Source organism: Embiotoca jacksoni, unplaced genomic scaffold (genome assembly GCF_022577435.1).
Source record: "Embiotoca jacksoni isolate LCO1_2020_lvr unplaced genomic scaffold, fEmbJac1.0.p SCAF_28, whole genome shotgun sequence".
NCBI lineage: Eukaryota > Metazoa > Chordata > Actinopteri > Embiotocidae > Embiotoca > Embiotoca jacksoni.
The window spans coordinates 4,060,521-4,073,417 of NW_027185379.1; the positions used below are offsets into that span (position 1 = coordinate 4,060,521).

Sequence of the window (12,897 nt, forward strand, 5' to 3'; positions counted from 1 at the left end):
TTACTGCACTGACACAAGGCAGCGCTTTTTCACATGAGCACTTACAAAAGGAACACAGAATACAGACTCTTACTCAGAGAGATTTCCACTAATCACATCTGGTGTAAAATACGTTTCGCTCTCCACATACATACGTATATCTCGTATATACGTTTCTATATGAGTTACCACAGAAGCATCATACAAATATCAATAGCTATAATTAGGACAGAAATTCTACTGTTAATGTTGTAACTTACCTGAACAAATTTCTCAATTGTCTTCAGCACCTCCATGTTGAAGGGTTTGGCTTGAATCCCACTCAGGTCCATGTGACTCAGCAGGCTGTAGATGATTTGTAGAAGCGTCTGCTGCATGCTGGGAAGACCTTTCTCCAACAGCTGCAACAACAAATGAACAACCCTCGATTAATTTAGCGCCTCTAACACACCGTGACTGTGGCTTGACAAAGAGGAGATCAGCTATACGAACCTCTGCCATGTAAGTGACCAGGCTCAGGGTGATATCTGAGAAGGCTTCATGAAGATATCGACACACCACGTTGACCCACGAGAAGCAGTCTCGTGTGTAGGAGTGTGTTTTATACAGAGTCATGACATGAGCGAGGTTGGAGAGCTTGGCGTTCTTCTCCTCAAGGCATACCTACATACAAAAGTGCATTAGTTTTCAATATAAAAGCAGTGAAAATGAGAATAGAAGCATTTTAAATGAGGCCAACCTGAGCTATCCTCTCAGCAACATCTTGACAGAACTGTGTGGGCCCATCAAAGTTCTGCACAAGATGTGGGAGCAGGCAGAGAACATTCAAAGGAAAACCTAATAGATGAAACAGACAAATTAAGTCAATATTAATTAGTTAACAAGGGTGTAAATGACACTAAAATTCAATGGAAAAAAAGGCTATTTCATGTTTTTTATGTGCTCTAAAAATATCAACATTCATGTTTACTTTTGTAAACCCCATATTTATTGATCTATTGCTTGCTTTATTGTACCTATGGCTTGAGACGTGTCCACTACAGGCACTCGTGACACGGGTGTGAGTTGGCAGAAGAGCTGCAGCGTGAGGTCAGTGGTGGACACGGAGGTGAAGCCCTTTAACAGCAGCTGCTGGAGCCCCGTGAAGCTGCTCCATTTCAGCTGGCCCTGCAGTTTCTCCAGCTTCTCTCTGTTCTCCTGTTTGTCCAGCGACATGTTGGCCAGCAGCTTATTCAACAGTCTTAAAGACATCTGATACTCAAACTCAAAGTCTGACTCCATCAGTGACACCGCCACCCAGAAGATGGTGGCCAGGAGGTTGCTGGGGTGGTTGATGCTCGCTGGGTCGGTGACGGTGTCTTTAGATGAAGACGAGCTGCGGATCCTGGTTAACAACACCTGCTGTTCACAGGCCTGGATGCGGTCCAGAGTGGCACTGCGAGGTGGATCAGACCACCTGTCTGCCTCTCCAAACTTCTTTGGGACAGAAGAGCTCCTCTGATGCCCGCTCCGCTCTTTACTCCGAAGATTGAGCTGCCCTGTGCTCTTCCTGTTGGACAGCAGCTTGAAACTGGTGAGGAAATCTGGAGATGAGGCTCTGTCATGCAACAAACAATGAACTGACGTTACTCCGTGTTTTACCAAAAATACATTCTTTATAGATAAACACATGCAGAGAGACACAAACCTTGTCAAGATGGACATGAGATCATTGTTCTTGAGACATTCAGCCAAGTTATCCACCACAGATTCCAGTGTCAGTAATACTTCCATCACATAGCCCTGGAGAGAGAAGACACAACTGCATTTCTGGAGGATTTTCTTTTTAATTTGTATCATATAAGCATTTCTTTAATGGATAAATGTAGCTTTAAAAGCTTAGCCATTAACCACAAAAAAAAAGATGAAGTAGATCAATAAAAACTGTGACTGAGGCAGTTTTCCAGTTTGCAGAATTCCAAAGAAGAAATATATTCATGGATCATTCCTTAACAATTGAACTTAAAAATGTGTAATGCACATCCTCGCACATAGGACACTGACCTGCACTTCTTCTCCATGTTCACCGACAACTTCCACCAGCCTTGAGAGCAGGTCGGACACAGCGTGGGCGGAGATGGGCTGACGAAGGGCTCGAAACACTTGGAAGGAGCGGCCGGCATAGTGACGCGATGAACTGCACAAAGCTGTCTGCATCGCCACGTCACTGAGCTGCTGCTCCAGGTGGAAGTCTGATGAGGAGAGACAAAATAATGAAATTAATACTTCTGTAGTATAACTAATTAGTAATTACAGTGAATGATACTGAAGAATTACCTGACTTGGACTCTTTGAACACAGATACCACATGTCGTAGAAAATTCGTCAACTGCCCGGTGCTTTTTGAAATTTGGTTCTTTGGTGAAATGTCTTCATGGCACCACAGTGGTCCATATGCTCTATAAAACAACCACTTCTTAGTCACTAACAACACGTTGTATTTTTTAAGGTATGTTATGGAGGAAGAGGAAAATTAGCTCATTATTTGAACAAATTCAGGTGTTATTGTGCTTCTGTTTGTTTTGCCAAAGGTTATTTTTCAATGAATAAACCTCAAATATGTCAATAGAGTTTGCAAGATGACAGTTTTAATTGGAATTTATAATGTGTACAAATAATCACAGTAAATTCTAAAATCTAATCAACTCCATTATAATCTACTGTATTGCAGTATGCCTGCTGCACCACTAGGTGGGAACCTAGATCAAGAAATATGAGAAAGTGTAGCAGCAAAGCAAAAGGCCATTTCTGACTGTTATCTGTAAAAATGTCTTTACTGTACAAAGTAACATGAATTTATTCTATAAAATACCTTCAGCTTCACCTTCATGACCTGTAAGTTTTCCTGCATTATCAGAATTGATGCACTTATAGGTTGATTTAAATAAGGGAACTACATAGCAACAATAGTACCTTGTGGTTAAAAACTCAATGAGCTTATTGGTCTTCTCATCTATTTTATTCGAGGCCACCAGCTCTTCCACCTCCTGTGAGATCTCAGGCAGGTTGTTGATGCTGCTCCCCAGACTCAAACTGGACGAAGTAGAAGAAGAACTCAGACCGGAGTCTGGCACGGGAGACACCTGACACTCCCGCAGGAAGTCAAATCCTCCTGAACACAACAGAGGAACAGGAATTGTGTGATAACAATCAGGTTACAATGGTTTATTTGGATGTTTGATTTCCTCCTCCTCACCGCAACTTGCAGCGATGAGTTGGCGGGAGTTAATGAGAGAAAGAAAACCGGCATGAGCAGCATGGCCTGTGTTTTACCATCGTCTGCAATGTGGATCCAAGCAGCCTTGACTGTATTAAATGTGGTGAAGCTGTCAAATTTATCTATTATGTTGCTGCACACTTAATCTCTATGTAATCATTTAAAAAAAGGAGTCTTTCTGCAAGATATTACACATTATAGAGAAGAAAAATAAACATGAGAGAATATATTAAAGCATGTTGTCTTTGGATTTGATTGGTGGTGTTAATATTATTGTATGCCAGCATACAAATTTGATTCAAATGGTTCAATGGACAAGGAGTATGTTACTTATTTTAAATGTCTGGACATTTGCCACACAATTCATCAGCAGGAGGAGGAGGTGGGGGGAAATGTGAGAAACCAGTCTATCCCAGCCCGAGCAGATGGCCCTAATTTGGGCACGAGGATAAAAATAGCAGAATGGAATGCTTTAATCAAGACCTTTGATGTCCTGTGTGCTCAGTAGTACAGGGTCCAAATATTTCCTCCCCAGATAAGAAACTTCTCTATTGTCTGAAAGGAATGTTAGTCATTCCCTTTCTGATGCTCAAGTTTATATTAGCCAAAGAGAAGAGCCTATGTGTCAAATGCCAAGCTGCTCTGTCAAACTGGACCCTGGTCTTCTTCAACCTTTGAGCGTGGATATAATTGAAATTGAGAAAACCCACACAAGTGAGTGTAACTGAAGACAGATGTTTTTACCTGAGGATAAACACTCCGGCTGAAGGCTTGGTTTACAGGTGAGGGTCTTGGTGCCATTGATCTCACGTGTCTGCAGTAAGACTGACGCAATGGCCTGGAAGTTGTTGTTACAAGACAATGTGATGAGCAGGTGGAGGAGAAGACGTTTGCTGTGCTCAAACACCTCTGGACGATAGTGATCCATGCCTGAAGACAACAACGCAATCAGACCAGTTAATCTACTTAAACATTACTTTCACTGAACTTAAACATTTCTACTCCTCTTTTTACTTAAAAATAGAATGGCGATACATCATATTGGACTCAAAATACCAATTATTATTTCATTTATTTGCAGTCCGTCACGAGATTTATACTATAGTTATTACAGGGATAATTGATTGTGGAGTGAATTTACCCAAAAACAGGCCATGTAGCAATAAAGGCAGGTGCATGGTCCAGTCCTCTCTCACACTGTGGTCCACCACCATCTCTGTCATGAAGATGACCGCTATATTACACCTATAATAAGGAAAAACACACTGTTACCACTCTCAAAATAAATGAAACATGCCCTTAAAACGGATTTAAATCTAACAGTGACATCCCTTGAAATTGTTTAGGAATGCCAGAATGAGGAGACTTTGCAGTCTAACCTGTGCAGTGGTCCTCTGGGAGTGATGGTCTCTGGTAAAAAGTCCACCAGCGGAGCCCAACATCCTCCATTCAGAGGCATTGGTAGAGGATGGGGTTGGTTGGACTCAATAACAACCATCAGCCAGTCAGCATAGGGCGGCAGAGGTTCACCTAAATAGTTACAGAATAAAGTGTCAACATTAATCCGACTTCATATGTACAGAAAACCCTGTTGAAAAGTGGGAGTCTTACATCAGTCTGCAGGATTAGAGGGTGTAACAAAGCGGTTTTTCGGGTCACTAGCAGCAGCTCAGAGGCCCTGGGCTCCACTACTTGTATTTCAGTGCCAGTTCTCACAGAAGCCCTTTAAAAGCCCCAGGCCGCTCTGCACTGCTCATGCATTATCAATGGCACCATGCTGGCTACCATCTTACCCTGCAACCCAGCCTGTGTATTCCACGCTTAACAAACCACAACAACCTCATTTTTTTTTTTTTTTTAAAGGTGTTTAATAGACACACAAGAACAGCACTCACCCTTATCTTCATCGTAAGATCCCCCCGAACTGTTGCTGTAGCGTGACTCCAGGCGGTTGTGTGCTCGCATTATGTGACTAAGCCTGAGGTCAGAAAAAAAACAAAAAAAACATGATGGTTATTGCTGCAATTAATTGAATCACAAGATGTAAGAGGTCATGTCAGCTGTACCTCTCCTCATTCTCCTTTGCTGTCTTGGTATCATCCGTGTCAGGAAAGCTCTCCTGGCCTGCAACAACAGTATTGCTGCTTGATGTGGTGCCTAGAAATGAACAAAAACAGAACTTGTGTTTTATGTTCAAGGAAAATTAACTGAGCATGATCTTTAACACCAGCAATTTGTCACATTCACCTCTGAGATCTATCCAGAGCAAACAACGTTTTCTATGGCTGGCCACTAAGTGGTTCCACTGAGGCAGTTGGGATTTCAAGGTTGGTTGATTTTTCCAAATAAAAAATACCAATATGATCCGGTGGTTATTTTATTCAGAGAGACTGTATAATTAAAAGATGTACCTGAAGCTACTGCAGAGCCTTTGCTTGTGGCAGTGAAGCGATAGAAAGGAGGGCTGTCACAGTGTTGCACCACAGGGTTGACCGGATCCGTTTGTTGCAACTCAAATATCAACTCCTCCATGGTTTGCATGGTGTTGTCCCGGCACAGATAGATCACCACCTTCTTGATCTGAATGAACATATCACAGGTTATCCGTGAGAAACTGGAAAGACAAAAATAACTTGCTACACAACATTTTCCGGTAGGCCTAAATGTCTTACGTAAGAGAGAAGAGTGGTGTCGCTGCTGACACCACATAAGCTGATGAGAAACTGCAGCGTGGTTCTCAGATTGTTGCTCCACTTCTCATTGCTGACTAAAGCATTCCAGGCATTTTCCATCTCTGGTCCAGGAAGATCATCTCCATACTGGTGAGGTGGTTTAAAAAAAAAAAGAAGAAGCATGTTAGATGCATTGACCACAGATTGCACCTTTTTGTTTAATTTCCCCAATATTACTTTACCTTGGCGGTCATGAACATGAGGTTATTGAGAACCATGGATGTAGCTTCTAAGGAGCCCCAGCCGGTGCCTTTCAGGTGGTGAGATGAACCTGTGCTGGTCATCTGGCTAGACGTGTCATAACCCGAGGAGCATGAAGTGAAGACAGGGAGCAGCAGGCCGCTATCCACCAGCTCTATGTTACTGAGCCAGGGCAGGAGGTACGTTAGCATGATCTGCCTCCCATTGGGATGAGTGGTGGGGAACCTCTGGCTAACCTCTGGAACAAGCACAAAGAAAAAAACACAGACATTAGAGGAACATCAGTGGGCACTGTGGTGATTTTAAAATATACTGTATATTCAGTTCTGCCATAATTGGCAGTTTAATCCTCATATGCATATGAATTGAACTAAAAAAAAAAATTAAAAAAAAAAAGGGGTGTCCTGGGGTCAAATTCTGCTCTTGGTGTTTTTGTGGTCAGAGGAAGTGTCCATAAATACAGTAAGTATCTGGAAGAGCTTCTTTGGAAGATGAGCGAGTAGCATTTAGTGGGAAACCAAAACCAAGAGAAGATGACAAGCCTGTGAAAATATTATTGGAGGCAGAAAAACTGAAACACAGTAAAATACAGTAGGACAACCCCTGCAGTAGTCACACAACACAACACTAACAGCTACCTGAGAATAGAGGAAGCGTGAGCTCAGGGTACATCCTGGCCAGCTGACTGGAGAGCTGAGACAAGGAGACACTGTACAGTGGTGGCAGTGGACCGTGGGTGCCGTAGAGGATACTGCTCGGCTTCTGCTCTGCAATCTTCTTGGAGTACAGGAACAACTTGGCTTCAAGAATCTGTTCAGTGAAAAAGGGGAGATGTGTCACTTAAGAGTGTAACCACAAAAAAACTACACAGCAGCTCACCAAACTATGGTCAACTTTCTCACCTGCATTAGCTGCATTGAAATCTCATAGATTTCTCTGTTGGTGTCTGATGCCTTAAAGAGCACCAGGTTCAGCAGCGTTACAATGTCACTTGGGTAGCTTTTGCTTTTAAAGAAAAAGAAAGAAAAACAATGAATTATTTTTCCAATACGAGGAGAGTGAATGTTTCAAATGATGTTTGAGGTTAAAGTCACAGGTGACACTTTAAGGCCAATTTTTGCCAGTGGTTTCCTCACTTGGACAAGAACTCTATCAAACATAATCCGTCAAACCTAATTTGCAAAATTATTCATTAAAAACTGACATACCAATAAATATAATAATTTTACAAAAACAAATGAGGAATAGAGAAAAACTGCTCTTGAAGAAAAAAATGTGTAAAGACAGCTGAGCTTAACTTTTGGAAGAGATTTTGAAGAGACAGTGAGATTTTGTACCTGCTGCCACAGACAGTAGCGATGGCTTTAAAGCAGCCTGAGGCGAGCTGGTAGGAGCCTGTGTAACAGCGATCCACAGCCCAGTTCAACAGGTTAACCTGGTCAGCATTAAGCTCCAGGAGCAGGATGACAACTTCACAGCCAAGCTGATGGACCTAAGCCAGGAACAGACACCAAGACAGACACACTTTCATCTTTTTTCTTGTATTCTTGATTTTATCTGAGTCTTTATCTATTCTGAATGATCTGACGATTCAGTGTTAAATGATTCCAGTAGCTTTACTTCTGTCATACCAAAAATATGGTAAACTACATTTACTGGCCACTTGCCCAGAGAGTCCTACTCCTCAAGCCATGTAATGAAGTTTGCAAAGGCAGAATGTGTTTTATCTTGTATCACAGTAAACTGGAATAAAGACAATATCAGATGAGTTTATTTTGAAACAAAACCCTCCTTCAGCACTTGCCAGCACTCCTGCGAGATAATGGTAAGCACTTGGCAAGAACTAGTGCTGGGCTCCTACAATGCAGCCTTCAGCAAGCGATCAGATCTCTTCCAGGGTCAGCTCTTTGTTTAAATACACCACACTGGTAAAGTATTGGCCACATACCCGCTGGTCCTGGCAGGCTAGTATATTATCCAGCCACTTATAGAGGTATCCATCTGGAGAGAGGCCAACATTATCAAACACAGGCCCGCAGCACAGCACAGCAGACATGGCCTGGAAGAACAAACACCATTCATGAACGCTCACATGTTAATGGTTTGAACAACCAAGAGACACTTGTTTACTGTTCTACTTTTCTTCTCATCTTACACTTTTTTTTTATTTATAGCAATTTCATGGCAAAGTAGAAACACAGTGCTGGACAAGCAAGGGTGAATGTTATTAAAAGTTTTCACCTCCGTGATATTACATGTGTGCCTCAGCAGCTTTGTTGTTTGCTTAGATTGATGAGAGTATGTTTACCTTCAGGGCACAGTATTGATATCTTGTAATCTGGTGGTTCCTGTCACTGTAGCGGTCCAGAGGGGTGAACATGATGCTGAAAGGGCCAGCCCACTGACTGAAGAGGATGAAGAGGTGATGCCGCAGGCTCTGCTGTGGAAACAGGAAGCGCCTGTGGTGCACTATGGAGGGAAACAAGGAAGCCTGTTTAAGGTTCGCCCATTGAGAAAGTGTAGAGTCGGCAAAAAATGACAAAATTCTGTGATTCCACCTTCTTAAATGTGAATATTTGTTGGTTCCTTTAGTCTTCCAGGATAATAAACTGAGTATCTCCTGATTATACTGTCGGTCAGGACTAATTAAGACATTTTAAGTTGCACCTTCAGCTTTGGGAAACATTGGTTGACATTTTTCACTATTTTCTGACATTTGGTAAATGGTCTCAAAGCGCTTTAACATGGTTTTCCCATTCACCCATTCACACACTAATGAGACAGATCATCATGCAAGGTGCTGCCATCAGGAGAACATTCACACACCGATGGTACACCATTGGGAGCAACTTAGGATTCAGTGTCTTGCTCAAGGACACTTAGGCATATGGACAGGAGGAGCTGGGGATTGAACCACCAACCTTCTGATTAGTGTTCAACCCACTCTACCGTCTGAGCCACAGCCTCCCTTATAAATTATAATTTAATTATATACATATTATTATTATTATATAATTATATATTTGAAAGACCAAATCAGTTCATTAAGAAAATAACTGACAGATTAATATATAATTAAAATAATACTGTTTGCAGCCTTTCTTGACAGTCCATTAGCCATTCTTTAGGGACTTGTGAATGCTTGGCAACCCATGAGTCATCACCTGCCCTTGTCTGCTCTGTCTTTAAGCTGTACTATTTTTGGATCCACTCCCCTAGGGCTTCACCCAAATCAAGATCAATGTCAAGAGTCCTGTGCTCCGTGTGCTGAGCTAACTCCAGCCAGATGGAAGCCTATTATAAAAGTCAAAATTCCCACATGGGCAGATGGATTTTATTTGGCACATTTACAGTGCTTTTTCAGTAATTTATCAGTCTGACCTACAGAACGATTGTAAGTGACTGGTCTGACAAGAAAGGACTCTGCAGTTGAGCTAGTCCTAGGAGTACCTGGTACACATTGGATGAGGTTGGCCACCATGGCGCTGAAGTGAGCTCGGATGTCCTTGAGGATCTCTGCATCTTTGTCATTCTCAGCTTCCAGAAGGATCCGGGTTAGATCCACATACTCCAGGAACAGAGCGCCCAGGGCGAGAGTGTCACGCTCCAGAGCTCCGTTTGTACTGTGGGATCACCGAGAAAACCGGGAGACGCCCAGTGAGGAGAATCCACAAAACAAATATTGTAGAACAATAATATTTCAACTTCCCCTCAAACAATTGTCCAAACTCAAATTCCATCAAAGCAGTTAATTACAAAGATGGGTATTATGTAGCAAAAAGTTAATTTTGTGAATTCTGGTGAGGTTTCTTTGCTGTTTAATACCCTGAATGTGATTCTATCCTGTGTTGGGCTAAATGTGCCGACTGATGTCAAGCTTACCTGTCACTGATAACACCTGCATCAGCCAGCAGCTCAAAGATCCGCAGCAGCTGCAGTCTCAGCAGGTCTCGCCGTTCACGTCGCTTCTTGTTCTGCAAAAGATCAAAAATACAAATCCACACAGCAGCTCGCTGGTAAAGGTTACAGAGTACGATCTAGTCCAGAAGCAAATTCACTCTAATGGTACATATTTTGTTTTTATCATGTATTGTGCTGCAAACATGACCAACAGACCTCAGGTCTTCTTTCTAATGCCTCTTTCATGAGGGGATGTAACTCCTCCACAAGTTCCCTGTGTGCACAAAGTAAAAAAAAAAAGCATTATGATGTTAAATGTAAACTGCTTTATTCAGAAATATTCAGTGAATGTAATTAAACTGCAGTATGACCATTGGTATTGTTTCAATGAAAAGAGATTTGAGCCATAGAATCTGATTTCTATGAAACAATTTGGATGCAGCTGTAAATGGCAACAAGGCACCACTCAAGTATAATCCCCTTTTCATCTCCACTTTAAATCCACACAAATACAGGTCAGCAGAGACTTTAATGATTGAGAAAATACCAGCTTGCTTTCTAACTTTCATTTCATTGTTTCTGTCTAATTAAAAGAAGAAAAAGAAAAAAAAAAACAGAGTTTTTGGAGAGCTTAAGAAGCAATGTGTCAACCTTGACAATTAACACATTTGAGTTAACAAATCATCATTTGTAAAAGGAAATTTGGCTTGAAATTGGTTTGTTGAGGCAATAAAAATATTCAGAGTCTAAAACACGGTTCTTTGATATACCTGAAAACAAGTGAATTGGTGCGACCAAAGCCCAGAACTAATGACTCTGTCAACTCGATGCTCTCTGCCCTCATCAGTGGAACCAACTGCTTCAGAAGCCAAGCCACTGATGGGCTCCCGATAACCTGAAACATCAAACACCGACTGTTCAGTCACACACATAAAATCCCCATGTTGCTTGAACAACACTAATTACTCAGGGCTGCATTGAGATAAGTGTTTGTACAGTTCAGAATATATCAGCTTCCTGTTCCATTCGTGTGAAATAGCTGCTGTGTAATGTGATGCTTTGAGTATGAATGTCAACAAGCTCGGTGTGAACACCTGATCCTTCAGAGACAAAGCACTGAGGGAATTAATAAGGCCACGGGGTGGGGAGGCAGCTACCTTGTTATCGTAGCTGACACCGCTGTCAGGCGTAGGAGCTGTGATCTCAGGTGTCGATGCTCTCAGATGGCCGGGGCTCATGATACTGGGCTTGGCCACCCCAAAGCAAAGGATCAGGTAGTTCCTCCAAAGGGTTATGTAATTATCCCCACTGCCAGAGGTGCTGGTTTTCTTGGCATACACTGGATTACTGGGTGATCGTACAAAAAGGAAATATTATTAGACTTTTATTTTGATCTAATAAACATGTAATCTAATCTAATTTAACATGTGATCTCAGGAAGGAGTTTTGAGGTCAGTGGGGAACTGGTATGAGCCGACACTAAAAAAGGATGTAAAATACATGTGAAATAGAAGAAGTGTTTTATAGTCTCAGCCGAACACATTGCAGCGTTTAAGGATACTTACTTTGGATCTACCAGGGGCATGAGCATCTGCATTCGAGTGAAGGCGTAGGGCCACGCGTAGCTGAGAGCTGTGGGGCAGTGCTTGGGCAGGTTGTCCTGTCGGAGGAGGCTGTATACACACAGCACCCAGGGGTCCTTCACGGACTGGGCAAAGATCCACACGTGTGACGGGCTCCTGATGTCATAGTGACTGTTGACGAGCAGTGCGTTCCATTCCACGAGCCACTGAAGGTCCATGTGGTGACCAGCTGGCAGCGTGGCCTGGAAACAAGTGGGTGACACGGTTGGGACACGGGTCACGAGTCATGACTGAATTAGATTTCCAACTAGAAGCATTGCTTTCATCAGCCAGCTCATTCTTATGGGTAAGAATAATAATGTAAATGTGAGTGAGGCAGTTACAAAAGGAAATCCCACACCAGATAATCTCACAGTATATTTAGAAACGCAATTATATAATACACATAAATATATTTACAGTATTATTCCATCTCAATAAAACCCGTATTCTCAGCACCATTATGGCTTGATGATTATATATGAAAGGCAAACGGCCAACAGCTGTATTGTTCCTTTTTACATGATAAATAACTCAATCGAGCTTTTAGCATACCTTTTACCAGTTACCATAACAACCATTAATTTGCTGTTTTGTTTTCAATCTTTTCTCTAAAGTAGTTTGAATTTCTGAAGTTGACACAAGTAATTACTATCTCTTTTCTATTTGCGAGTCAAGTCACGTGAAAATAACAGTGTGAGGAAACTCCAAGAAAAATGAAAACATAAGCAAATATGCTGACACATCAGGTTTTACAATGTGGGATTACATTGGATCGGAGCCACAAGTTGAAGCTTCCAAAAAACTTACGGTGTCAGAAACAGCTACGTCGACAAAACTTTCCAGGATGACAGGGCTGAGCTGATCCATAATCTCTATCATTGGTTTATCATCATCCTGCAGTTGAGAAAAGATACAAGTTTCAATCTGTAAATCAAAATATCCATCTCTACTAGATCCTATCGCCTCAGTTTTGCTTCTCCTTCCTGTTACCTCAGACTGTCCAATGGTCATAAAAAGACTTCGGATCTCTTTGAGTATAGCGATGGCCAGTCTGCGTGTGCTTAGCTGGCAGGAACAGAGCAGTACGAGTGACAGTCCCTCCACAGCATGCAGCACTGAGGAGTGAGGACCTCGTTCTGCAGGTATCTTGAGACTTGAGCTGTTCTGCAGCAGCTGTGACATGAACATCAAAATGAAACAACAG

General features: G+C 42.1%; 1 protein-coding gene across 3 annotated transcripts in view; it reads right to left on the reverse strand.

The window, feature by feature from the left end:
* The window catches only part of frya (furry homolog a (Drosophila)), a 42,344-nt gene that overhangs the window by 9,622 nt on the left and 19,825 nt on the right, over positions 1-12,897 (reverse strand). For all 3 annotated transcript variants that reach the window (XM_069161251.1, XM_069161253.1, XM_069161252.1), the window contains exons 19-47: positions 12,684-12,866; positions 12,501-12,587; positions 11,634-11,893; positions 11,226-11,415; positions 10,839-10,963; positions 10,285-10,342; positions 10,051-10,142; positions 9,619-9,791; positions 8,477-8,637; positions 8,117-8,227; positions 7,506-7,660; positions 7,071-7,173; positions 6,807-6,978; positions 6,150-6,406; positions 5,908-6,054; positions 5,647-5,815; positions 5,302-5,392; positions 5,131-5,213; positions 4,615-4,765; positions 4,377-4,480; positions 3,980-4,165; positions 2,932-3,130; positions 2,296-2,417; positions 2,023-2,210; positions 1,667-1,761; positions 996-1,576; positions 719-816; positions 472-642; positions 240-380 (exon numbers count right to left, since the gene is read on the reverse strand). In XM_069161251.1, coding sequence (XP_069017352.1) covers positions 240-380; positions 472-642; positions 719-816; positions 996-1,576; positions 1,667-1,761; positions 2,023-2,210; positions 2,296-2,417; positions 2,932-3,130; positions 3,980-4,165; positions 4,377-4,480; positions 4,615-4,765; positions 5,131-5,213; positions 5,302-5,392; positions 5,647-5,815; positions 5,908-6,054; positions 6,150-6,406; positions 6,807-6,978; positions 7,071-7,173; positions 7,506-7,660; positions 8,117-8,227; positions 8,477-8,637; positions 9,619-9,791; positions 10,051-10,142; positions 10,285-10,342; positions 10,839-10,963; positions 11,226-11,415; positions 11,634-11,893; positions 12,501-12,587; positions 12,684-12,866 — 4,653 coding nt within the window. The remainder of the gene's footprint in view (positions 1-239; positions 381-471; positions 643-718; positions 817-995; positions 1,577-1,666; positions 1,762-2,022; positions 2,211-2,295; positions 2,418-2,931; positions 3,131-3,979; positions 4,166-4,376; positions 4,481-4,614; positions 4,766-5,130; positions 5,214-5,301; positions 5,393-5,646; positions 5,816-5,907; positions 6,055-6,149; positions 6,407-6,806; positions 6,979-7,070; positions 7,174-7,505; positions 7,661-8,116; positions 8,228-8,476; positions 8,638-9,618; positions 9,792-10,050; positions 10,143-10,284; positions 10,343-10,838; positions 10,964-11,225; positions 11,416-11,633; positions 11,894-12,500; positions 12,588-12,683; positions 12,867-12,897) is intronic.